The sequence below is a fragment of the Maylandia zebra genome, linkage group LG3 (genome assembly GCF_041146795.1).
Source record: "Maylandia zebra isolate NMK-2024a linkage group LG3, Mzebra_GT3a, whole genome shotgun sequence".
NCBI classification, from domain to species: Eukaryota; Metazoa; Chordata; class Actinopteri; order Cichliformes; family Cichlidae; genus Maylandia; species Maylandia zebra.
This window is the reverse complement of record NC_135169.1, coordinates 43,176,091-43,201,429: the sequence shown is the minus strand read 5'-3', so window position 1 is coordinate 43,201,429 and position 25,339 is coordinate 43,176,091. Positions and strand designations below refer to the sequence as shown.

The following is a 25,339-nucleotide window of genomic DNA, read 5'->3' as shown; positions in this document are numbered from 1 at the left end:
AATGGTTACTGTGTCATTGTACAATTCCAAAATATGTTTTAAACATTAAAAAAAATGGTCTAGCTTCCATTAAAAATACTGGTCTATCCATTATGTTCTCAGCCACCTTTCCCCAGCAACAGCCATCACATTCACAGGCCTCAACCATTTGCTCATTGTACAGCCTTTCTTTTTTTTTTTTTTTCCCCTTCCTGAATCCTTCAATAATCCAGGACTGTTTGTAAATATTAGTTCAAGGACAATTAAACACTTCTGAATAAAATGCCATGTTGTGGAGGCTCAGCAGTAGCTTAAGAGGGAGCTTCTGATTTAATTTCTCCAAATGTGGTTCACACATCCTTTGGTGAGAACCACAGATCTCCAAAATACTGTTGTTGTTTTTTTGTTTTTTTACATTTAAAAAGAGCCTTGTTTCATTGTTCATGTGTTAGATTTATCTTAATATTTTACTCCTGTCTTCTTACTTTGCATTTGTTTTGTTTGTGTAGTTGAACAGTTGTTTTTTTTCCTCTCAGGATGTTTAGGTACACTTTAGCCCGGAGTGGCTTTGGTGTGTTGGCTTTCCGGAGGGCTTATGTTCTCACCCGATTTGCTCACTCTGCCCCGAAGAATGAGTATCGACCAATCAAGAAAGTGATGGTGGCCAATAGAGGTAAGACTGCTTTTCTTTTCTTTCTTTTTTTTCTTCATACCAGTTATAATTTCCCACTGAAGAAGACAAGCAATTGAAAGCACTGTTAAATTAACTACAGTTTAATGCAGTTTCATTTATAATGTAAGAAAAAAGTTATGACATTTACAGTCTCCCTGAGGCGAGAACAGACTCTTGGATCTGTTAATTTTTAATGCCCAGCATTTAGTTTGCCTTGGCGTATGCTAATATTTAAGCACACATTGTATGTGGGTGGCTGTTGAAGCTAGCTTTGTTTGCTTTAACCTAAAAAAATATTGGATATGAATGTGGAGCTGCTGCCACAGCCGTCATTACTCGGAAGTTGTGCTGTGTACTGGGTCTATGTATTAAAGTGTTTTTGAATTTTCTGCTCTACATACTGTCACAGAGGTACTGTTCAAAGCTCAACTAAAATAGACATGAAAGTAAAAAAAAATAAAAATTATCCCGCTCTGGTATCTGAGGTCTGAATAGAAATGTAATTATAGGGAAAACCCGAGTTTCCTGAACACAAAGCAGTCCACAGTACGGTTGTTACAGGCGGGATAAACATCATTGATGTGCTTTGAGAGGCGGCCAGCGTGCAATTAGTTGCTCTGTCAGGTGATGAAGAGTGTTTGAGTGATTAAATAAATAGATTCATGCTTTTTATTCAAATTGCTTTTATTATATTCATTCCTGCAGTCACATTTAAAATGCTTGATTTGCTTCATTGTTTCATTATTCCAGTTTTATTGGTGCATGGGTTTTCAGTACTGTTGGAGGTCTTGAAAGCACGTGGCGCTCTATAGGCCCCCTGTTGCATGCATACATCTCACAAAGGCTCTGTTTAGCTGCTGGAATACATCCATGTGATTCAAATGAGTTGTGGTCTGTCCTTCATGCTCGAACACAGCGGGGCTTTCCGTCCATCCCCCCCCTGCTTCACATCAGCCTGACGCGATAGCAACACCACATAAGATCACATTCTTCACACTGGAGCGCATCGGGCCGTTCTTGGCTGCAGTGTGCGCGCGCCTATGTGGCGATAAGGGCACACCATCATATCAGCCCAGATTCCACTTCACCAAACATATCTCGTCTCTGCCATAGCCTCTCTGCTCTTCTAGCAACTCCTCTCCTTTCTTTTCATTTCTGTTCCCCACTTCCTGTCACAGCGTTTCGTCCTCAAGACAAGCTCGAGTGCCTTTTTTCTTTTTTGCATTGTTCTTTTAAAGTTAACTACATTTTGATCTGTCAGTTTTCCATACATCTCGTCCTCTTCTCTTATCCCTCACGCTTTCATCCCTTTCATGTTCATGCTGTTGCTCTTCTCCAGAAGTTACTCCTTTCATGCTCGTCTACTCTCCTCATATTTTATTTTCTTTTTTTTAAAAGCCGTGCAAATGTTTGAACGCTGTCCTCGCCTTCAAGCAAGAACAACACAGCTTACTTGTTTTCAGCGACTTAACTTTCTCCCTCTAAATGCGTGTTGCTTGAAAAAGTATTTGGCTTTTGTGACAGCAAGATAAAAGTCAGGCAGCGTTTTGCTTGTCTGAAGCTGAGATTTTACGCTGTTCTCTCAAACTTGAGTTAAAAACTGTTGACTTGTTGCAGTGTCTGACGTTTTTTTTTTGCATAGGTCTTGTTTTCATGCAATACATTACAAAGTTTGGGCTTCTTTTCTCAGCTGAGGCATTAGATGCAAAACGCTACAGGATGTTGATAAAATGCTATAAAGTCTGTGCTTATAAAACCTAGATGATGAAAGAACTACAGCCTCCCTCTACACACAGTCTCCTAAAAAATAAAGAAACATTTGCATAATAAAGGGAATATATTAAAAGAAAACACAGAGAGGAAGGGAACAGATGGAGCTGGGAGAATGAGATGTGGCAAAGCTAAACCAAACCGCCTTCTGCATTGAGTCATCTCATGTGTTCCTCTCGTCTTTCAGGTGAGATCGCCATCCGTGTGTTCAGAGCCTGCACCGAGCTGGGGATTCGAACCGTGGCCGTGTATTCAGAGCAGGACACTGGACAAATGCACAGGTATTAGTGTGTGCTACATTAGAGTGAGCCGTAGTGTTTTAAATAAAGATGGCTTCACGGGCATATGTTGCTAAATGTCTCGCCTGCCACTGCTGGATATTGATTACAGAATGCTAACAGCTGATTAGAGGTAATAGCAATTGAAAAGGAGTCTTGGGAGCATTTTTCTCCGCTCCAGCGCTTTGGGTGGGTTCTTTGTTTTGCAGTTGATGTTAAGTGGGGACATAAGTATAATTGTATTGACATTACAAACATTCAGGTAATCTCGCAGCTTAGTTTACATGCACACAAACTATTTTGGCTCTTTGTGAGCTTCAAATATAACACGGATACTTTTCTACCTGTTCCTGTTTTTCCTTCCTAATGCGTTTGCTTTTATTCGGCTCCACTTTTATTCCATCATTTTCTATTTCACTCTTTATATGCAGCATTGTACCCAATAAACCCTGATCATGGTAATGTTTTAAGTGTTTATAGTTTACCTGATTTACTGAAGTGCTCCTGTCCAGTATTTATTGAAAGCTGGTGCATATTTGTACATGCAGCCTGATTTTTATACATTTATATTTTGAGCTGGCCACCTTCCGTCTCACTAATGCACGTCTTTGCGTGTTCTCGTCTTCACAGGCAGAAGGCGGATGAGGCTTACCTGATTGGGAAAGGCCTGCCACCTGTTGCAGCATACCTGCACATTCCAGACATCATCAAAGTCGCCAAGGTAACGAGTTTTCACCTTCACAAAAGTAACTCTTCCACTTCACCTGTATGGTGGTTCACATGTCTCAAGAGAAACTTGGAAGAGCTAACAAAGACATAATAAAGCCACTGGGAAGTACAGCTATGTGATAATCAGATTTTTTTTTCACTTATTATTTTGGCTCTCGGTGGAGTTAAATAAACAAAATGAGGCAATTCAGATAAAACGGTTTATTTTCAGATTGATGTTCTGACCAAAATGAAAGCAGTTCAATCGTTTGCCCCTGATTTAAGACCAGCATACTCCATTTCCTTACAGCGCTGTCATGTACAGTGCCCATACGCATCTTAACGGTCCCCTAAATGAAGAATTTGATAAAGCGCTGCTGGCGAGTTATTAAATTTTGTATTGACTGTAATTGAATTTTTGCCTTTGACTGAAATGAAAATCCATGCTATGCAAGTCTCATCTCTTGCTGTCAGTAGTGGAGGAAAAAAAGCTTCTAGCTGGAGACCGGACATGGACTGGAATATGATTCTTTTCTGTTCACTGTGTTACTTGCACAAGAAAAGGGAATATTGTATTACTCTACTCGCACACCCCTGCCCTGTTGTTTTCCTTCGTGGTCAGTATCCGTGTCTAGTGTCCACAGTTTCTTGTTTCTTCCTTTCCTTGCTTCCTTTTCACTTTCATTTCCCATCTCCCTTCCTCTCCTCTTCCCTGTGCCACTTATCTCTGTGTAGATCATATCGGCTCTTTGTTGCATCTTTCCCATCCTCTCTCCACTCCTCCAGGATATGCTGTCAGTTTATTATCATTTTTCTGATCAATCTCTCATGTTTTATACTCTTCTGCGTGGGCATGTGGTCAGCCAGCCAAGTTGGGGAGCCTTTGGCATCAAACTCATTTCTCTAAAATCCGTCTGGCTATCTGAGAGCTCAGCCAGCCCATGCCAGCATTGTGTGTTCCTGTTTTCACCCTTTCATATTTAGTTTGTTTACCTCTTGTTCACAATGTATCTTCACTTAGCCGCTAACAAGCTGATGATTTTCTTTCTTAAAATTGTCCAACATGACAATTAAAACAGTTGTGTTGGACGTGAATGCGTGAGCCCACACGTGCACCCTACTGTATCGTATTAACCTCTGTTAATCTTCATCTGCTGTCCACGTCTTGTTAAATTTGTGGGTTTCTTTCTGTCTTCTTTTACCTGCTTGTGTGCATGCATGGCACTTGCTATGTTTCTGTGTGGCTCAGTGCCTCTTTTGGCCTGCCAGTAACAGCTCCCTTAACAACGGGACAGCCCATAATTATAGTCCGCCTTGTATCCGAGAGCAGATGGCACATACTGATCCAGAGATGGCTCTATCTGTCAGCCTCGGCAGCTACTGTATCTGTCTGCTACCCTTTGGGGTGTGTGTGTGTGTGTGTGTGTGTGTGTGTGTGTGTGTGTGTACACTTACTCGATACCTTCCCGCTGACCCTCAAATTATCTACGCCTGTCTGTTCACTCAGTCTCCTACTGGTGTCCATTATGATGATGATTAAGGTAATGGTAACTAAGATGAAATGAGAATAAAATGAACTCAGAACCATTTTTAAGTAACACAAATTCTTTGCACTACCATGAGATTGCATGTGTTAAAGCATTTAGGTTAGTGTGTGACACCTCTTTGTTTCTCTCACTATTAGACATCCAAGTGCTAACTGAGGCCCGCAGTGGCTCTCTGTTTAACACAACTCATGCAGCTTAGCTGAGCTATATTTACTTTCTCTGGGATGGGTGAATTTAAAAAAGTCTATCCATCTGTGCCTACTTAGGACAACGGTGTGGATGCTATCCATCCTGGCTATGGTTTCCTGTCTGAGCGGGCAGAATTTGCTCAGGCCTGTTCGGATGCCGGGGTGATGTTTGTCGGACCATCTCCAGAAACGGTGCGCAAGATGGGTGACAAGGTGGAGGCTCGTTCCTTGGCTATGAATGCAGGTATGATATGACCACCCCAAAATGATGCTCGGTTGCATGTAGGTTTGAGGCTTTTGAGGCTTGCTCATTATAGTGGACCTGTTGTGCTTTTTCTAGATATAGGTGTCTGAAATAATGAAGTCAGTACAGGAAATTTCTATGAGCCAATATCTCAGGCTTCAGACTCCTCCAAATGCCCCTTTCCTGACAGCTTCTTGTAAATATTCCTGGCTTTTAAAAATGGCAAATGTGCTTAATTTGGTCATCTCAGGTGAGCACAGCAGCCTCACAACCCTGCTATTCAAGCCTTCATTCTGCAAGGGCCAGCAAATCAGAAGAAAGTTGGCTCGAAGGGAGAATTGAAACGGCTTGTATCAGAGGATGAACTGAAGCACCAAGGCCCTGCAAAATATGAAGATTGTTTTGAACCTTGAGTCATACAAGGCTGTTGGAGTAAAGAGAAAATATGGAATTGGAAACGTGTATAATAGATTCGTATTATGTGATGGTAGTAGTTGTATACTTACTATGATAAAATGGAAGCGTAGCTGACTGGCAGTGTGCATGTAAAGCTTGTGACGCTATTAGTAATAGTGTGCTTTAAATTTAAATCACTCTGCAAGATGACTCACACCTCCATCTACCTTTCACTCTGCCTTTGCATTTGCTGTCGCTTTAATGCGTGTATTAAATTTGTATTCACTGAGGTGATGAATATTTTAAGAGCATGCTCTTTTTCTTTTATGCAACTGTAGGAAATCTAACAAGCTCTATTTCTATTAATGGGATGCTTTTGTCATTTTGAGCCACTAAATAATTTAGTATTTCAAGACCAAGTGAATCTTAGATTGCGCTGCTGTCTTTAATGGCTGCCAATCTTCTTTGATTATATCAGTAACTGTCATAATTATGGTCCTAGAGTTTTTATTTTCCTTTTTTCCCCTCCTCTGTAACATTTGACATCCTTTTTAAAGTAATGTTTGTCACAAACCCAACCCTGTGTAGGAGTACCTGTGGTCCCAGGAACAGATGCTCCCATCTCAAGTCTGCAGGAGGCGCAGGCGTTTGCCCAGACATACGGCTTCCCCATTATCTTCAAAGCAGCCTATGGTGGAGGTGGTCGCGGCATGAGGGTGGTCAGAGAATATGAGGTGAGCGCTTGTATGGTGTCAGAGGAAGCTGTTTAAACTGCGTCTTGACCGACCAACCTAATGACACTTTTTTTTTTTTTCGTTTTTATTCATTCGGTTTGCTTTGAATCGAGTTGAAATTACTTGAAAATCTCAAACTGGGCACCAATCACTCTGGATGTATTGGAATCTGTGCCCTGAAAGTGGCTCGGTCACTTAGTGAAGGAGTCTGAGTGATTTATGTTTGGCTCTTTCTCTTTTCTTTTAAGTGAGTATAATTGGAGGCTGTCCAGCAGGCACAGTTAAAGTATTCTCACGGTTTAAGATAAAAACAGTGATTTCATGCATCTTACCTTTTTGATTTTTTTTTTAAATGATTTTTTTTTTTTTTTGGTCCATAACAGTAAAATGTCTCAACATGTCCTTGATACTAATAACTGAAATATAAACAGTATATAAATAGCAGAGATTGTCAAAATAGGTAGCATAATCTTATTGTAGGCCCATATTACAAGAGTTGGAATTTTAGATTCATCTGTTGGCTCAAAAGTGTTATCTGGATATAAAATGTGAGATTGGCCGACAGATCGTTTGTTTTTCAGCAAGACTGTATGTAAAACAATGACGCAATCAGGAACAACTGGACTTCCCAATATTTCTGTTTATTATCCCAACTTTAGTGCCTGCAAGTATGTTTCAAAACTCTTGCCACATTCAGAAAAACCCTTTGGCTATGGAGGTGGAAACCTCCGCTCAGTGCAGCCACATGTGCCTGTGCGACCTAGCCAGTTAGCTCAGCAAAATTTGCTCATTTAGTGATGCTGGCGGCTTTTCCCTCCTCAAGCCTGTGGCGATAATGCTGTGTGGTTTCTCATAGGCCTGGTGGAATTTGTATTTGTTTTTTTTTACCCGGGGCATTTTTGCCTTCATGTGACTGGACAGTGTAAACTTTCTAGAGGGGACAGTTTCTAGACAAACCCAGGCTGCTATATCTCTGGCTTGTTTTGCACTCAGTTGTGCAAAAGTGTTGTCATAATCACCCAGATTTAAACTAAATATCAAACGTGTCGTCTTTTGTTTAGCGATGTAAAACTCTCACATAACCAAGACTCTGAATCCGAGTCATTGTCGTCACTGACCGAGGTCTGGGATCAGATTTCTCTTTGAATATCCGAATTATCCCAAGCTCCAGCAGTCTGAGCCCGACATGACACAAAATGACCCACAGTGCAGTGATGGCCTGCATAAATGGTGCTTCTGCAGTTTTATTTCATCTATATTGAGTATGGTGAGCATCTTTTTTTATAACGGTGCTGGTTACAGACCGTTAACCTCGCAAGAGTCCCTTAAAATACATTCATTAAGCTTTTCGGCATCGCTTGGCTGATGTTTGGTGTTTTGGGAAATGCTTGTGGAGGAGAAAAAATCAGGATAGCTGTACTTTAACCTCATAACCTCAGTTGATTGCTATTGGCGACTTGGCCAAGCGGAGACAGCACAGTTTATCTTGACACTGTTCAATATGAGGGGAATTGTGTTAAGTCATTATTTCTGTTTTATTACATAACATTAGAAATTATAGAGGGTTAAAAAGAAGCCAGAGATGTGATTTTTATTTTACCCTTTACAATTATATATATATTTTTTCTCAAAATGTGTCCCTCAAAGGGGCTTTTATGCCTTTAAACACCAGGAAGTGTCAAGTTATCACCCCTATTTTAGTGCATGCCTCGAGGTTGCTTTGTTTCTAGCGTTAGCAATATCAGGACAGCGGAGGGAGCGTCATTGCTGCCCCTAGATTATAATAATATTCCCTGATGACCCTTTGAGCACTGTAATGTTATCCTTTAAACTGCATTTCTCAAGAATGAGTACCATAAATGGTTTAACGTGTTTACTTGGCCCTCAGATTAACCAGATCGCGCTCTCCTACTTGTATCGTATCATGTCGTTGGGCGGATGTGCTGCCCGAAACATTTACTAAAGCCTGGATCGAGAAACACAAGTTACACTGACAAGTGTCAGTTTAAATGTAAGCCCCGCTTTATTCACTGGCACTATGCTATAGTTTCTGATCTACATGAGTGGTGGCAGTGTTGCGTCCTACTGTAGTCATGCAAGTCGGCAACATATTGGAAAGTGTGACCTTTTCTGAGTCGTACCCCAGTCTAATTAATTAGTTGTTGACATTTCTAGTTATTCAGTTGAGTCACAAGGGCCTCAGCAACTCCAGCAGATACGATGTGAGGAAATTGTAAAGAGGTTTCTCTGTACTGTTGGGACCGCCAGGCAATAATGCGTAGGTTGACTTTTTATTCCATTAAGGCCGGCTCGTAGGTTATTTGTATGCTGAATTAACAGACAGAAGCTAATATTCTCAACATGTTGTAGGATGAGATGTGTATGTTTACTGATAAGCAAGGCTAAGATAAGCTAGTCTGCTAGATTTTAGTATTTCCACCCCTCTAGGATTGATGTGATATGCTTTCCAAAAGAAGTGAAAGAGGACGAGGGAATGGCAAGCATCAAAGCTCCAGTGGCCAGAGCTGACGATGCACTGAGAAGATGTGGAAGGAGTACAAATGCGATCTTCATAAGTTTCCCAGTCTTTCAAAAGTCCTCTTGCACCTACAGGCTCGTGAATGACAATGTAATTGAGCAACTTTGAAGCATTTTTTTCCCCCCCCAAAGTGTTGCATTCAGTCAGACTTGGGAGTCCCTGACAGTAACTAGCAGGTTTTTCTGGTTTCTCAGTTGTGTTAAGTTTGCAGGAATGATGACTGGATGAGATGTAGACGTACTAGCAAAGCAGCTGTTCTTCCTGTGCTCGTAGCACTCGCTTCAGTCCATGATCACCTGATTAAGTGGTGACAAAGCCAGTTGGTGAATACTTGGTTCTAAATCATTTGATTGTCCCCTTATTGGTAGCCGGTGAGTCTGATCAGATATTTAAAGGCTTATTTATGTATTAGTTGTATAATTTCCTGTTCTTTGAAAGTTGTGGCTTCCTTTTGTGCCATCTCTGCCCTTTTCTTTGACACACTGCTTTTAGCAGCGCTGATGACATCTGCAGTTCCCTTGAATGTTGTAGTTGTGCCTCCAAATGCATTTTTTTGTCAAGGCTATGAGATGACAGCTGAGGATGGACTCGAGTTTCCTTTCCTGAGGCTCAGGGGAAGGGCGCGTGGTTGTGATTTGTGTCTTTCCTCCATAGAGGAGACTGAATTGGCTGGCAGAGTTTTGCAGACTGACAAACACAGATGGAGTCGTGACCTTGAACATGGTGGACTGTGATCTTCCAGAGATATTGTGTCCCGTCTTACTCTCTAGGGGAATGTAAACATTTCTGTCGGTACAAATAAAATATTATGTGCAAAAGGGGAACAGCAGTTGTCTAAATAACACGAATAATACCACTCCATACATTTGAAAAGCATTAGTTTGCTGGGACTGTCTCTTGAACGGTTGAACTAACTTGGACATGTATGGATTTCTCTTGTTTGTCAGGAACTTGAGGAGAATTACCAGCGGGCCTACTCTGAAGCCCTGACGGCTTTTGGGAACGGAGCCTTGTTTGTCGAGAAATTTATTGAAAAGCCGAGGCACATCGAAGTACAGATCCTTGGTAAGTGCACTCTGACTTCATTTACGTTTGCCTTTTAACTATTTATCTGGTTTATGTTTATCTGAGTTTCATTAAGAAGGCAAACTGCATTGTAGCCCTTGAAATCTAAGAGTGCTAAGGGAGGAGGTGAAGCAGATGAACAAGGAGAGGGAAGATGATTTATTCTCCAGCCATTACATCTTCTCATTTTAGTGCATGTAACTCTGCAAGCACTCTATTACAGTACTGAAATCCGACACCAACACTTGCAGGAAGTGCCTGTACTGCACAGAGGTGTCTGCATGTTTCCATGGCCACACATACACAAGGTGGCATTCAGAATTTGCCATAGCTAATCACGTGTGCATGCGTGTGCATGTTCACTCTGATTAATTGCTCTCTTTAGGGCTTGCAAAGGATTTTGTGAATTTTCTGAATTACCTGCTAACAGCCATGTCTTTGCCAGCCCTCTGAATTCTGGCAGTCCTTCAGTCTCCACTTTCCTCTCTGGGTCTCCCTTTAATATTCTCTCCTTTTTTCTTGTCTCCTCCCTTTGCCATCCAGTTTCATTTCTTCTTGTATTTATTTTGCGTTTTCTGCCCAGCTTCCATCAATCCTCGCTTCTGTTAGATTGTAAGAACTATTTCAGAGGTATATAACGTTAACTAGTGCGGTTAAACTGTGATAGTTTGTAGTTATTGGACTGTTTTAACTCAACAAATGGCGGTTCGCATGTTTGCTCGTATTCTATTCTGCAAGTTGATTGTGATGACTAACAGTTTAAATGATTATTTGGAAAAGTTGATCTGAAAGGGTTTTGATGGTCCATTAACTGCAGTAATTTTCAGTAAAATTGTTACAGATGAAGAGCTGTAACAACAAAATGGTTCACAACCGTGAGCCACTGAATAGCTTTGGATTTTGAATCATTTGAATAAAAGGAGAAATTTGAAGAAGTCAAATTAAAAAATGTCACTGTTATTGAAGAGAAAAGGACCAATCTAGAAAGTGTTTGGGGAATAAATAAGTGAAGAAAAAGGGCTCTACTGTCTTGACTGCATTGTCTTTTAATGAACTCTTGCACATCAAACCATTTAAGTAGGGCTGTTCGATATAACGATATATATCGGATGACGATATAAAAACGTCTATCGTTTCATTTTACGCTATCGTTTGTTTCGTGGTGTCGCAAAATAAACTGTTTACGGTAATTTTTCATCGTTTTGATGGTCACTGTAGTGGCTATATTAATTTCTTAAAGTTCTCTTTCTCTTATATTTTATATAACCACACTATGGACAGACAAGCGGCTGTTTTTATGAGTTGTGGTTAGCAACAACGACGGTAACAGCATCGCGTGTCCGCTTGTTTATGTTCCACAAACCTTTCAAGCTCAAGATCCTGTTGAGACTTTTCAAAATAAACTGAATCACGTGAAAGAGCAGATTATTTACGGATGAGAAGTAAAAAAAGAGCCGCCAGGTGCTAAAAAATAAACCTTAGACTCAAACGTCAGAACAGGCTTTTCCCCGCAGCACGCCGTGTAATAAATACTCACAAAGAAAACGGCGGCCGTTACAACTTATGTCTAAAAATGTATAGTTTCATGCATCTGTTAAAACACTCGACTCCAGCTACATGACGCGCATCTGGAAACACTTCCCGCAAGACGAGCCGCCCGAGATTCACAGAATTTACAGAAAATGTTACATTTTTGTGATTTATATCGTTATCAGACGATAGAATTCTTATATCGGGATATGAGATTTTGTTCATATCGCACAGCCCTACATTTAAGTAAAATCTGTGGAATTTCATTTAGTTTGCTTCTCAACTATCAGTCTTATCTTTTAGTCCTGTTAAGTAATAATGCCACTAAAAGAAGCCTTGTGTTGTCACATTGACATAAAATGTCTTACTCATCATTTCATGTCATATTCAGTTGTTTAAAAGCTCTTATCTGCAGTAGCAATCGATCAAATCTGATGCTGTAATTGCAGCAAAAAGCTGTTTGTGGTCACTCTAAAGCAGCGGTCCCCAACATTTTTTTGCAGCACGGACCAGTTTAATGTCCGACAATATTTTCACGGACTCCTTTAAGGTGTTGTGGATAAATACAACAAAATAGCGGTATTGTGTAAATATAATGATAAATGCGAATTCACTGTAATTAGCTTTATTAGCGGTATCCTCTTGAAATGCTCCAACAACATTGAGCGTAACATCCTCCTCTCTGCCCCTTAATGCTCTCTGGTCGCTATGGTAATGTGAAAATATTTTATTTTATTTTTTTTTCCAAAATAAGACGCACAACTTCAACATGGCAGAAAGACCCAGGGAAACAGAGTTAATGATGAAAACCATAAATTTTACTCTGGTGGGCCGGTACCAAACGACTCGGTGGGTTGGGGACCGACTCTCGTGCTCCAAAATTGGGTTTGCCTCACGTAGCATCAAGAAAATGTCCTGTCCTTGAACGCAGCCACACTCTTTACACTGCTCTTTGTCCTCATACTGCTGCTTATCTACTTTTTTTTTATATATATAAATTGCTTCCTCTGTTATTTCCTCACTTGCATCTTTGTCTTTCCTCAGGCGATAAATATGGTAATGTCATCCACCTCTACGAGAGAGACTGCTCCATTCAGCGGAGACACCAGAAGGTGATGCCCTCTTTTTCGTCTTTGTTTTCATTTAAGATTTTATTTGCGGCGTTGCTTCATTAAGTAGATTAATATGAAGTGCCTGATAATGGTGGGTGGGCCTGAAATAAGTCATAAGCATGGATTGGGTGTGCATGCATTGCTGAGAAAATTTACAATAGACTGTAGTGTTTAGTTGTCCTTTTATTTGAGGAAATGGGCTAATTTAGTGGCGTACTCTGTGTGACGTTAATAATCCTTTATAATGGTTAATATAGCACAGGTGGCCCTGAGTGTCATAGAAAGCTCCAAGCTGCAGGGGGTAAGAGGATCTTACTCCAATAAAAATTATCCACTGTTAATCCTGCGTGAATGGGAGTCTTGGCAGTAACTGCATAATCCTCCGACAAATCGACTTGGATCAACAAAAGCAGTTTCTTTGAGAACGTTTAAATTCATTCATATTAATCAGGCGGGCATTCATCGGACAGTTACTGGAGAGAAATGAGGTATTACGCCATCACCTGATTATTAAATTAACAAAAATGACTGAATATCAGATGAAAGGGGGAATAGAAATAGAAATTGCCATCTAATCATTCAATGTAGCAGTGCTTTCATCAGAGGAAGCTGATTAACATGTGTAATATTTCATTACATATTGTCACCTCAGAGCAGTTTTAATCATGTGTTTTCATCACTTTCTTCCTTTCCCCTCTAATCAAATTACAGATGATAATCATATTAGTGGCTCTGTTCATGCTAGAGCTGCTGGTCTTTGATTCTGGCAGCCTTAATCTGCCTTTGCCCTTAATCTAAGATCTCTTTCAATCTCAGAAACAAGAATAGTCGCTTGTTGAAGTAGATTTGGGTTGGCAGAGCGCAGCTGGGATATTTTTAGTTTTCTTTATGTCGCAGAAGTGCTACTCTTACTTGGAGAGAGGCTTCTTTATGGCATTAAGATTTGATAGAGATTTTGAGTTCTAGGGGTTTCATTTATTTTAAAATTTGTGACTGGTCACGTTGCCTTGAACTGAGCTGCCCTGATGGGTTGACTTGTTTGACGCAGTGAAAAGAAATGGATCAGGCTCCAGCGTAGTGATCCCCAGCCACCCAGCAGCCACACTAAACACAAGGCTGTGCATAACCAAGACAATCTGCTCACTCTGTCTCACTAACGCTTAAATGACAAACTATCAAGCGGGGAAAATAAAAAAAACAAATTATAGTGTTGACTAAATGGGTGAAGTAGGTTTATTAGTTTGTCTTATAGTGAAATACAGTGAAATCTGGGGCTTTGGGAGCACTTTTGTAAGCACTATAGAAAAAGCACCATTCCTTATAAACAATAGATTACATTTCTGTGTTACGGGTAAACAGCCACTTCTAGTAATGAACCAATAGACAATTATCTGCCAACTCTGCAGTACCCAGCAGCTCTCTGGAGCATTTAAGCATCTTTAAGCTCATTGTTCTGATTCATCACCCACAGCTTTACTCTCATCAACGCTGTTTACCATGAAAATAAGCCCGCTACACGCTGCCTATCCACCCAAAAAAAGGCTTACAAAGCAGGTCAACATACTGGATGATGATGTGCAGTTATCGTGTTTCATATTTCTAATTTTTAATTATTATTTTTTTTAAATGTGGGTACTAGTTGTAGATCCCCCTCAAATAGTGTAAAGTCATCACCATGGCTAATTACTCAGTCATACAACCTTGGTAGGGTTTTAAATTGCTCGTGTCTTTCAGCGCTTCGTTAATAAAGCCATTTGCTTTCGGGCTTATCGAATGCACCACTAATGTCTAAGAGAATTAAGAGGCAAATTTTTATCCTCTGTGTTGGGCTAAATGAATCAGAACTGAGTGTTGTGATTTAGTTGAATCCAGATTCCTCCAGAAGTGTCAGAATGAATTATTAGCATCCGTGTCTCTCAGTGCCTCAAGGGCTGCTAATCTACTAATAATCGAGGTCTACTACAGGCAGTGGATACATCCAGACCCCGCCTCCAGCCCTGTTGTCTTTGTCTGGTGACTGCTCACCTGAGGGTTTAACCCCTGCTTTACATTGGGTTTCTGTCACGCTCCCTTGGTAACGGCTGCCTTTTGTCAATCGGGTTTTCTGCAGTTTCTCCGGATGATTCACTGTCCTACATTTCTGTGGGGAAAGTTATTAATAGATGCTGGGAAAACAAAAGTGCTATCCTCTGTGTGTTTTGAGCCTTCATTTATCCCAGGAGGTTTCAGATTGTGTCATGAAAGCGAGGCTTACAGGGGTCCAATTTAAAGATGCACACTATAGTCAGTACACACTGCAGTCATCATTTACTTTAGATGTTCATTTTCCTCCTGATGTTGGTAATATTGATGGTCCCATTGATTGATTTGAAGGTTGTGGAGATTGCACCGGCGTTCCAGCTGGACCCTCATCTCAGAGATCGTCTTCACGCGGATGCTGTCAACCTTGCCAGACAGGTAAGGATATTTACCCATACAGCCCCCCCCCGTTGCAGTTGTGTCCTGATGTGAAGACGGCTTCTACATTTGGACGCGCCGTTTGCTCCGCAGACTGTGAAAGCAGGTTTCAGTGTGTCGAATGTGCAGCGTTAAGTTTAGAACACTTGTTATGAAAAGTTGGCAGCCTGGGGAAGAAATGGCTCACTGAAACTGAAAAGGCTTTCCTGGCGAGTACTGTCAACCATCGGGTTGTTTTTAAGAAGCCTGAGCAAATTCCCCATACAATTCACTTTCCTGTCTATAATTGGTCTGCAAGACCACGGGATACTGCCCAAGAATTTTAATGTGCCGACTACCTGTGATTTTTAGAAGGGGATGTTGACGCTTTACCTAACTGTGAAAATGAAATTGTAATTTGAAAATGGGTGGAAATGGATGTCAGCAGTGTAGACTGAGGATGCAATTGTGAATATGAGTGTTTGAACAGTTTGAGAGCATCTCACCTTGTCTTTAGCCTTTTTTTTTTTTTTTTTTTTTATAAATCATTGAAAAGTTGGCTCAACTATGACTAAGTCGAGCCTCATCTCTCAGGAGAGATTTCAAGAAATGGCCTTTTCGGGTAATGGTCTAGTTGAGGAATGGATAGGAGCGATGAGGGAGGAGGTTGGAGACGGGGATGGTGATTTGCTGAAGAATGATCTTTGTTACTGATCGTTATGTAAGACAGACTTAGATGGGTGATGTGACCTTGCTCTAGCAGTGAGTTTTTTTTCTCCTTCTCCAGTAATCGTATCAACATCACCCAGCTCGTCTGCCTAAAGTGACAAACCATGTCTCCTTGTGTGTTTAAGAGCAGCAGCGGCGAGCTCTTGACTGCATATTACAGCTTGAAATGAGAGTGATGTCGCTCTGGTGTGAGGATGACAGGTGCCAACAAGAGTACTGCATGCATGCATGCATGCATGCTCATGCACATACCCGTTTTTTTTTGTTTTGTTTTTTTTGTTCCCAGCTGACTTAAATACGACGAAATGTAGTGTCTTCACTCGTCAGTGCAGAAATAGAAATAACCGTAAAATACAAATGGTAAAAAAAGTGTGACAACGTCAATAAAATATATTATATTGCTTTCTCTTTCAATATGTTAGTGATACGCTGGCGCCAAATATATTTTTAGTCAAACAGCAGGTTCTCCTGCCAGTTTACCTCTCCAGAGTCAATACTTTGTCTCCCCACGGTGGCACTTAGAAAATGATTAGGAGACTGGCGACTGATTGGACGTCAGGGCAGGGAAAAAGTCAGTAATCTAATTATTTGATACGTCGTTACAGTTGAAGAATATAATCTATACCAGTGGTCCCTAACCTTTTTTGCCCCACAGACCGGTGTATGTCCGACAATATTTTCAAGGACTGGCCTTGAAGGGGTCGCGGATAAATACAACAAAATAAAACCAGTACCGGTACCAAAAAAGATTTATTCATAACATATGGGAAAAGACCCAGGGAAACAGAGTTAATGATAAAAACGATTAAAAAACAAACAAACAAAAGAAACCGCTAAAACCCCTCAAAACCATAAATTTCACAGCCGAGCCTCAACTCTTGTGGTCCGGTACCAAACGACTCAGTCCGTGGTTGGGGACCGCTGATCTACAGTTTAAGACCTCAGTTACAGGTAATGGTCTTGGTCATAGATGACTTATCTGCAGTGTATCCAGAATTGCTGTATTATGATAGCTTTGGTTGGTGCCTGTCATTGTTGCTGATCTCCTTAAGCTTGTAATAAAGGGATGAGGCATATTGTATTGCTGATTTTTAAAAATGTAACTGGTTAACTTGACAAGATGAACATGTTGTGCTTTTTGTGGGACAGCGGTTGGCACTAATGTCTCACAGCAGGAAGCCTTGAATCTGCTGGCCAGCTGTGGCCTTTACGGTGGATATTGCACGTTCTTCCTGTGCTGGCATGACTTCTCTGTTCTCTACTCAAACTTGCAACCACAGTCCAAATATGACTGCTAGGTTAATTGGTAACTTGAAATTGGCCTTTAGTGTACTGGTCTGTGTCCCCCTCCCCTTCTTCCTCTCTGGGTTCAGGCCAGGTAAGAGGCAACAGGCTCTTTTTAAAAAGATTATTTTACGTTCTTTACTAGTTAAAGTTGTAACAGTAGTCGTATAAATGTTTGGATTTTACCTCTTCTGTTTATTGCATACAGAGCTTGAGTTCTCATCCAGCTTAGTTTTTTGCAAAGTAGAACAAAGGTGAATAGAAAGTCTCACAGACCTGCAGCCTTTTCAGATTATCACCAGGGGTCTCACTTTCTCTCTGCATCACCTTTCATTTTCTTCCTTCCACACTTGCTCCCCCTCCCCCACCACTGTTCTTGCATTTTTCTGCTATGTGTTGTGACTGCATTTCACTTTAAGTCAGTCTCCACAGTGAAGCTTCCACTTCAGAGCTGAGCCCTGCTCTCACCTCGGGTATTGAAACACCCCCTTAGCAATGCTGAGGATGCACTCTGGTGCTTACTTCAGAATTATTAATGGGTGTGTGCATGTGTCACAGCCTGTGCATACATGTGTGTGAAAGTAAGGTGATGCAAGCTCTTATAACCCACACTGGAATACTCATATTATTTCTACATACCCATGCTTGATTATACTTTCTTTCAGTTCTGGCCTGGAAAGGTAGACATCTTGGTTTCAGTTTTCATTTTGATTGATGTCTTTTCATTTTAATGAGGAACTCACTGAATTTAATAGCATTTTGTATGAGACATTACATTGTTGTTATTATGTCTGTCCTCCTCATTCCTCCTACTCCCAATATCTGGCCAAAAATGCCAAACACACTGTTGTAAACCGTAGTTGGTAGTATAAAGATGTGCTCAGTAAAACCAATTCATCCTCTTGCCGACTCAAACAAGCTCACACATGCAAATCTGATTCTGTGAAAAAGTATAACAGTTTGATTTGTTTACTTTTTGTTTGTGTCAAATCTTCAAACAACTTTTTTTTATTTTTATTTTTTTTATGTGCACATCTGATCAAATGTGAAAATGGAGCCACACATCAAATAACTTCTGGATAGTTTTATTTGTTGTGACATTTCAGAACTTCAAAAAAGGCATAGAGAGCAAGCACAAAGTTTGTAAAATTGAAACACAAGAGTGTAATTTTTGGCTTGGACAAAATTACAAAGGGCATATTCTTAAAATATGTAAGAAAAGGAGGATTATTAAGCTCTTTGTATGTCTCTAGGGACACATGTCTATGATTAAGGACGATAATAAACCTTCCTGGATGTGATTGTCTGAAATTCTCCAATAGTAAGATGTTAAAGTCGGGCGCCTCTTAGTCAAGACCTGAAATCTGAGGTTTGAAATATCTGAGCGACACTTGGCAAAACTTCAGTCGATGTAAGAACTGAGGTGAAGAACACTGTTAACCCAGTAGGCTGCTGTCACGATACATCTTGATGATGCTCAAACCTTTCAGCAGAGTGCTCTTTCAACCGAGTGGAATGTTAAATTGTCTTGAAATTCCACAAACTCAGACATTATACCGAAGTTAAGCGCACATGTGGCAGCGTTGCTGGGATACTTTGGCTGCTTCAGGGGAAGGTGAAGTGCCACACCTGAGGGGGTAACGTGAATTCTGCTCTACTAGAAAATTCAGAATGAGAATGAAGTTGAGTTGAAGCTGAAGTTAACGGTTGTGAGCGAGAGTTAAAATTAGAATTTGTCAGTGGCCTGCTCAAGATGTGGGTTCAAGAAAGGAACTCTGCAGTGAAGAGTGGGCTGAAATTCCACCACGACATAGTCGGGCAGGCTGATCTGCTATAACCGAAGAGCTTGAGTCTAGTTACAGCAACAACTATAGTCAAACTAGCAATGAAGTGTAGGGGGATTATTAGCAGTTAGACTTGCTGTAACTTCAGTGGACTTTACGCTTCCTGAGGGGAAATTTGTGCAAAGTGCCACAATCTGTTTCTGTGTATAAGAATGAGATCATAAAAGCTGCAATCATAAAACCATACATAAAAGAAGAACATTAAAAAGTATTGTCCTCTAACTACACTGTGTGTGTCTATAAAACTACATTCACCAGCCACTTCATTGCTTACACCCTTCTAGCTCTGGCTTGGACCCTGTTTTGCCCTTTAGAGCTGCCTTAATTCTTTGTGCCACAGATTAAACTAGGTGGTTATGGTCCACACTGACATGATGGTATCACATAGATTTGTCACACACATCCATGATGAAAATCTCCCATTTAACCACATACCAAAGGTGTGCTCTAAAGTGGCATTTGTGTACAGTGAACTCATTTTCATGTTCAAGAAATCAGTTAGAGGATATAGAGATGGATGCATGCTTTCATGTTGCGCACACCAATTTCTGACCCTGGGATGGTGCTGTAACTGAATGCTGTAACTCGAGAATGAGGCGACGTGGGATTTTATAAATTGATACAATAGTTTTGAGATGTATTTGAGATTTGTAGTCTGTCCTGTTCTTAGCTGTTTTGAAGTGACGTCCACTGTTGCGTTTATGCTACTGTAGCACATCTGCTTCAGTATTCAAGGTGTGCTCAGAAATGCTCTTCTGCATGACTTGGTTATGACAACTAGGTATGTGTTACTGTTCCCTTATAACTTCAAAGCAGTCTGGCTGTTCTCCTCTGACCTGCGGCTTCAACAAGTAATTTTTGCCCAGAGAGCTGCTGCTCACTGGATGTTTTCTTTTTCCCTGGACATGGTTGTGCAGGAAAATCCTAGCAGATAAGCGGTTTCTCAAATTCTCTGATCAGCCTGTGTCGCACCAACAAACATGGCACGCTCAGAGCCAATTAAATCACCTTTCTTCCCCATTCTTATGCTCTGTTTGAACTTCATCACATAGTCTTGACCATGTCTACATGCTGAAAACAATCAATTTGCGTCAGTCTGATTTGCTGACTGGATAATTGCATTTAGAGTAGCAGAATAGGCGTACTTAATGAAGTATCTGAGTGTATATCCATACATTAATAAAAACACTATTAGGGCTAGAGACACAAAAGCTAAAATCAGTTCAGTCTTTAGTGAGTTCTTGGTTTAATGGAGGCTTGAACAAATGAGGTGATGGTACATATTCAAAGGAGAAGGGATGTTCAGCCATCATTTTGATTGCATGTTTAACTACCTGCTTGAACAGTCCTTGTATGGGCTTGTATTCCTTTAGTCTCTGTATGTACTAGATGCCTGCTTTCTTAGATTTCTGCCAAATTATGCAGCAATACCAGATTTGATGTGGTCTCATTTTTAGTATGACATCAAGAAGAAAGCATCTGACTCGTTGGTCAATCCAGCCTCAACTATTTCTATTGACATGTTTTGATTTTTTTTGTTTTTTGATTTGGGCGTTTTATGCTTTCTTGCTTCAACAAGCAGCATTATTTAATTCTTGTATTTACTCTGGATATTTGATGTAACATTTTAGTGGCTATGTGACAGTTTAATATCAGATTCCACAATATAAACTCTGAGGATTTGAATCCTACTTCATAGCATTGTATAAATATTTATCTTTTTTCCCCATTCTCATTCACACACCTGCTGTTTCTCTCTTATCTGGTTTTAATGGTGGCTCCATAGTGTTGCTTTTATACATTTTATTTTATTTTCCCCCTCCCATCATTTTTCCATCTGTACATATCACACATCTTCCATTATCAGCAGCCTCCATCAGTCTTTCAGAGAAACTGTGCAGTCTTTGAACTCGATACAGGTCACATTTCCTGATAGAATGTGCTGGAGAACAAAGTTGCCTGGCAACACTGAGCTCAAACCCTTGTGCTGAGAGCTGGAGTAACTTCCTGCAGCCATTAGAGTCAGGTCTCACAAGAAAATCAGATGTTGTCAAACCATGCCTCTGTGCTCTTATGTGTTATCTGCTGTTCAAACAGCTGATTTTTGTATACGCCTGGAAAAGGATTGGGGGGGAGGGGTTCTGGCTTCTGATGTTTTGTCTGTGTTTCAGTGAAAGGTCTACAGCTGACATTTCTTTTTACCCGCCCATGTATATCCCAGCCAGTCCTGATTAGATCTGAGTGATGTGTCTCACTATAGCAGTGTGAGATTTTAATAATCAGTGATGGGCCCACTGATTGGGTGCATCATTGCTCGCTCATTCATCCATGTACTGCTTGGCTTATTATTTTTTTTTTTTTTTAATACCTCTTGATATGTGATGTGCAGCAGTAGTGTCCTATATCGCTTACTTCTGCAATGAGTTAATAAAGAAAGCTGCAGTGAAGCCCATCTGTCTTTGCTTGGTGGACACGAGTTTTATGATGGAAATAAAGTTGAATATCTGCATTTGAGTACAAAATTCCCAGTTTGACCATGAAGTTTTTCGGTTCTTGCAAGTGTGGAACATCTGTGCGCTGATGGGCTGTGGTTTATTGCACATATGCTCGACAGTCCTGTGATAAGTAGACAGACATAAAGTAACATGTCTCAGACACTGCACATTACATTTGACAAATTCTGTTACACTCTAGCATTTCCGGAGCTGCAACGACTGCCCGAAGAGATCTGACTTATTGAGTATAGACTAAGTGGTTGTTGCTGACTGGCTGTGCATAAATCATCTGTTAGATTTACTGTGTTTGACAACAGATTAATTCTGATCTGTTTTTGCTGCATTAATGAACAGTACTGAATATCCTCTCCTTCAAATGTTCAGAAGAGCAGCAGTGTCACGTAAAACAAGAGTGTGGCTCTGTGTAGTGTACGGCAGCGCTGCTTGATTGGGGAAAAACATAGTTCTCATTATTTTGGTCCAGTAACTGTAATCTTGATATCAATGTGACTTTATTATTATATCTTTTTTTTTTTTTTTTTTTTTGGGGGGAAGAGGAATTTCCCTTAACTTTAACTTTTTTTTTCTTAAATAAAATGTGAAAAACATGAGGTATTTGAGATGAAACCTGTCTCTGCCAGATGTTTGAAGGTGCAGATGTGGACATGAAGAGGTGAAATGCATCACATCAGTGCAGGGAGTGTCTGTGTCAAACACACATGCACATAGGGTTGTTTCAACAGGTTCTCCTGCAGAAACACTCTTGTTTAGATTTTTTTTCTGACTGGCTTTGTTTTAAAAAAATAAAAAAAGCTTTTCCTGACATCATGGCTCAAGCTGAACAAAACTAAAAGGGAAACTCAGAGGTGCTCTGAATATGAAGGATAGGGTTGTTTGACCACAAAATGAGAGCGCCTAAAATAAATGCAAAATGTTGCAGTTCTTAGACAAATAAGACGAGCTTGAATTTCTGAACTTAAAATCACAACACCAGATATACTGAAAAAAACCAAACCTATTTAAGCTTTGAACTGTCTGACTGATAACCTACTTAGTTACACTTTCCTCATTTTCTACACTGGTACCATCATGGTGGTACTCTTCCCGGTCTGACACCCTGTCATCAAGCTGTTTACAGCCTTTCAGCTTCATGAGATATTGACTGAAAACGAATAACTCCACTCTTGGAGCAGCTATATGATAGTTTTTAGGTGAGACTTGGCTGGGATGTTGCCACCAGACTCTTGGTATTATAAATTACTTTTTGATATCTGGTTTCTATGCATTTTTTTTAACCTGTTTTCTTTGGCAGCTATAATTCACCAAGTACTCTTTATTGTAATGATTCTCTTTTATGCTTGTATGTTAAATGAGCTCATTATATTGATCATCCTATATTAAAATGTGATGGTATGAGTAGTCATATGTTGAGGTTTATTGATGTCTGTGTTGTTCTCTTATGGGGAAGTTTGTTTTTCTCTCTTACTGTCCAGATATCTCGATATAACTACATCTGATACACGCTTAATGTTTTCTCTGTATTGTGCTCAGTTGGTTCACCCACACTTTGGGCCTCTTCCAGTGAACTCTTCGAACTGTCTTTGTTACAGTTTGGCAGCAATATTCAACTTTCTTTTCAAACCTCTATATCATGATTGGAATTTGGCAGAGGTAGCTGTTATGAAGGAGCGTAAGCAATGAGAACACAAGCCTATGATCTGCAATGATATTGCATTTTAAGCTGCTGTAATGAATTTGGTTCACTTGATTCCACAGTTTGCCTCGAGACACTGGTGCATTTAGCAGTCAAACTCAGAGTGTGAAGGACAAAACACATCTTGTGTGTTTCAAAATGAGCTGCAGCTAACTGTATAATATGCACACCTGATGTTACTATGCACAGGAGCTCACCATGGGTATCTGTGAGCAACAGAACTGCCTAATTAGCTTAACTGTTGTGGTGGTGGTGGTGGTGGTGGTGAGGAAAAGCAAACAGGTGTGCCTTTGTAGGTAACTTTAATGCCAGCAAAACCTCAGTGCCTGACATTTTTGTTTCATGGTATATTTATCAGTTTAATCTGAAGGCAGAAGGCAAAGTTGCTGTCATACGCTGCATTTTGTGCAGCTGTTTTAGGGAATTCAATTCTGGTACTCGTGTGGTGTGATGATGATGATTGAGGCTGTTGCATTTTAAACTCTGATTCAATCTGTTTTGTTTGGTTTAGTGGCAGGTGGGGGGGGGTTTACTCCCCCCCCCCCCCCCCCACCCCCCCCTGCAGAAATGAAGCAGTATTGATTTTTATTTGTACACGAGTGGAAGACGGCAGAAAATTAAAATTTGTTGCAGTGTTTTTTAAGTGTGATGGAGAGAGGAGAACAGGAGCTTGAAATCTGTGTGCATGATGACATGAGAAAAATAATTTAAGTGTAGTGGAGAGAAGGAGAAATAATTTATTTCTATTTAGTATTGTGCCTGTTTGCCTACTCGTCTTTCTGCTGTCTCTTGAGAGAACTGCTGCTCACAATCAAGTATGTCCACAGCTCATCAGCGCCAATCGGGGTAGCCAGCAGGGCTGTATCATACCACTGTAAGTTGATGTGATTAAAAATGTAATACTGTGATATAGTGATGCGCTGTTTACATACCCTAGTGTCGCAACAAACTAACTTGTTCAACACTTGAAGCACAAACACTCAGCCGAGTCCTACCAGGCTGTGAAGGCGGAGGAAATACTAGAGCCGGTGATGTGCGACTCAAATGTAAACAAATGACTCGAGCGAGTATCGCTGGAGAGCTCGCTAATTGCGCTCCATGTGACAGGAAGAGCAAACGGTGGGTGGAAATTACAGATGCAGGTACACGGTAAAAAAGTGTGGCTTTAAGCTAATGGATAAAAAGCTCGACCCAAGGTACAACATACCAGCTACAAGACTTATTTCAAATTGAGTTTTAATATGCGGCTGTTGTTTAGTTGCTAAAGAGTTAGAAGGTTAAGGTACTTTAGTTATTGTTAAACTCAGGTGTTGTATTTAAAGTTTCTTGGAAAAACACTGCAGGAGCCACTTTTGTGCTAACATTTGATGTTTGCTCTTCCTGTCATTTGGGGTGCAATTAGCGAGCTCTGCAGCGATGCTCTGTCGAGTCATTTGTTTACTTTTGGGTTGCACATCACCAGCTGCTAGGATCTTTTTATAGGCTGGTTAGATTGAACTTAATTTTCTTTCCCTTCTAGTAGTGAAAAGGTTTTCCACATTTAGTTGGATGTTTTCCAAAGTATTGAGTTGTTGGAGGTCTACCCTAGGGCTGCTCAATTAATCGAATTTTAATCACGATTACGATCTGGGCTTTCAACGATCATTAAAAATGACTGAGCCGATTATTAGCCCCTCCCTCATTTATCCGCGACACCTTAAAGGCCGGTCTGTGAAAATATTGTCGGGCATAAACCGTCCGTGGCGCAAAAAAGGTTGGAGACCGCTGATTAAGAGGACCCGAGGGAAGCTCGGAAAGCTAAGCAGAAGTTATTTGGAGAGTGACTGCCGTTGGTTGAAAAGAGAGTTTAAAAAAAAAAACTTCAGTGGTGTTGCACACTTTTTTATATTATTTTTTTAAAGTCATTGTTAACCCTTTAAAGCCGGTCAGAGCAGCACGCTCCGTTTTGCGTAACTATTTTTAAATCCCTGTAGAACCTGAACCGTGTAAGCTAGCGCAATAATTTGTTTTGCATATGAAACCGGAGGAGTTGTACTTACATCTGATGCCATCAGCTTGTCCTCGGTCACGGTTT

The 25,339-nt window shown here is 40.5% G+C and overlaps 1 protein-coding gene across 3 annotated transcripts in view; it reads left to right on the top strand.

The window, feature by feature from the left end:
• Window positions 1–25,339, top strand: part of pcxb (pyruvate carboxylase b) — a 294,409-nt gene that overhangs the window by 9,849 nt on the left and 259,221 nt on the right. For all 3 annotated transcript variants that reach the window (XM_004554354.5, XM_004554356.6, XM_076881889.1), the window contains exons 2-9: window positions 516–652; window positions 2,610–2,703; window positions 3,331–3,421; window positions 5,222–5,387; window positions 6,372–6,517; window positions 10,004–10,121; window positions 12,696–12,763; window positions 15,137–15,220. In XM_004554354.5, coding sequence (XP_004554411.1) covers window positions 516–652; window positions 2,610–2,703; window positions 3,331–3,421; window positions 5,222–5,387; window positions 6,372–6,517; window positions 10,004–10,121; window positions 12,696–12,763; window positions 15,137–15,220 — 904 coding nt within the window. The remainder of the gene's footprint in view (window positions 1–515; window positions 653–2,609; window positions 2,704–3,330; window positions 3,422–5,221; window positions 5,388–6,371; window positions 6,518–10,003; window positions 10,122–12,695; window positions 12,764–15,136; window positions 15,221–25,339) is intronic.